This window comes from Tiliqua scincoides, chromosome 9 (assembly GCF_035046505.1).
Source record: "Tiliqua scincoides isolate rTilSci1 chromosome 9, rTilSci1.hap2, whole genome shotgun sequence".
NCBI classification, from domain to species: Eukaryota; Metazoa; Chordata; class Lepidosauria; order Squamata; family Scincidae; genus Tiliqua; species Tiliqua scincoides.
Window position 1 is genome coordinate 21,628,193 of NC_089829.1, and position 1,974 is coordinate 21,630,166.

The 1,974-nt window shown below is 49.3% G+C and overlaps 1 protein-coding gene across 1 annotated transcript; it reads right to left on the reverse strand.

Moving 5' to 3' along the window:
- Positions 1 to 209: 209 nt before the first annotated feature.
- On the reverse strand, positions 210 to 1,397 carry LOC136660172 (carbohydrate sulfotransferase 6-like). The gene has a single exon (XM_066637249.1). The coding sequence runs from the start codon at positions 1,386 to 1,388 to the stop codon at positions 210 to 212; it is 1,179 nt and encodes a 392-aa protein (XP_066493346.1). The 5' UTR covers positions 1,389 to 1,397.
- Between the last annotated feature and the right edge of the window lie 577 nt (positions 1,398 to 1,974).

A 1,974-nucleotide genomic window follows, 5' to 3' on the forward strand; every position in this document is an offset into this window, starting at 1 on the left:
ATGTTTGAGAACCACTGGTATACTCTATTACTGTGGGACACAACTATTGAGCTGCACACTATGCATCAGTCCTCAGTTCTGTCTGTGCCCATTTTCGTAAATAGAAAAATAGATGCAATTACGACAAGGGCTGGTGTCAACTTTCCAAAGAAATCTTTTCCAGTTATCTGGGAAATTAACCAAAGAATGCAAATAGTGCTATACTCCACCTAGTTCAGACTAAATGACGCCCAGCTGAATTGGTTCCTTCGATAGGGCAACACTAAATCCAATGACAAATCTTTCTGCTCTCGTTCAGAATCCACAAGCTGATAACCAAGGATGTGAAATGCACCCTTGCAAACTTCTTGCACTTTCTGGACTTTCTGAAAGGAAAGAGCATTCCGCCATGCCTGGGAGACATTAACTGCATTGCGAGAGGTGATTTGGAAGGCCTCTTTCTTCTTGCTAGGCCCTCGTCCATGTGTGATGTTATAGATCCAGCTTTCAAGTTTATTGGTCAGCTGGAGACTGGCAAATTTGTACACTGCTGTAATTTCTGGCAAGGGATCTCGTACAAGATCTTCAAATCGGATCATCAAATAGCGCTCTTTCAAAAAACTTGGCGGCTTCAAAGTCACTGTTTCATAAATCTGAACGTGGCTTCGGCAGATTTCCTGCAGAACTTTGTACTGGGTGTCTTCCACCTTACTGCCATTCATGCTCAGGATTATCCCATTGTCACGAGCAAGGGCTTTCACCGATTGTTCACGGGACTTCACAACTGCTCTGGGATCACGGACCAAGTGGATGATTTTGAGGTTCAGGGAGGGATCAGTGAGAAGCGGATAGAGCACCTTCAGGTCAAAGAACCGGACTTCCTTCAGGACCACATGGCTGTAGGTCTTGCAGGCCTCCTCCACCTTGCTGAAGGGAGACTTGCCACAGAGGGTCTTGCAGGCTTGCTCACTAGTGATATCGGTGCGCTGGAAGTATTCACATGCAGGATCTGTGCACAGTGCCCGACTTGCTGCCCACTGGAAAAGATCTGACAAGTTTCTCTTCCAAGGCATGTAGGCATCAAAGACAGACATGTCGCACTGGAAGACTGACCGGACAAGGTCCCGCACGGCCATGTGCAAGACCTTGGCGCTGTTTTGGTACATGGTTCCCCACACATGCCAGGCTGGCTCCATCAAGTAGAAGACGTCTGGGTGCTGGCTGAAGAGCTGCCCAAAAAAGGAAGAACCTGACCGCCAGGAGGAGAGGATGAGGATGTGCACCTGGGCTGGCTTCTTTGTAGCCGGAGACATGAAGCCACCATGTTGGGCAAACATAAACAGTAGAAATCCAGTCTGAATCATAATAAAAATGGCCATGGTGGTGTTGGAGACACGGCGCCTCATCATGCTGGCTGAAGCAGAGAGTGAGCAGCTGGTGCTCCTGAACAGGAGAGGGAACAAAGGAAAGCTCTTTTAGGTTTCAACACCAGGCGGGGCAGAAAAAATGGATTGCTGGCTGCAATCAAGAAACTAACTTGGTTGCCATCGCTCATGTTGTTGACAGAGAAACCTGAGCAACCCAGATCAGCAAGATGCTTAAAGCCAGCCAAGAAAGCTTGCAGACGGGGGAGAAGAGGCCACAGTGAGGCCTGTAGCGGCCCTCACTTTGCAGGCTTTGGAGTGAGCTCTTTTGCCCTGGGCACCGATTAGCAGTGGGGGGGGGGGGCTCAAGAGCTGCTGCTGCTGCTCCACATGCCAACTTGAAAGGCAAGATACTTGGGGCTTAATCCGGCAGCCTGAGGGCCTCAGATGTGGTTTTGTTTGGAAAAATAATTCAGGTGGCCGGGTGGCTGCAGTGAAATGGATGAACAGTGTCTAGAGCAGCCATTTTCAACCACTGTGCCATGCCACAAATGGTCCCCAGGTGTGCTGCGGGAGTTTGGTGGAGGGTCATTTATTAATAATACCATTGGGGGGTATGAGCCCCCCACCA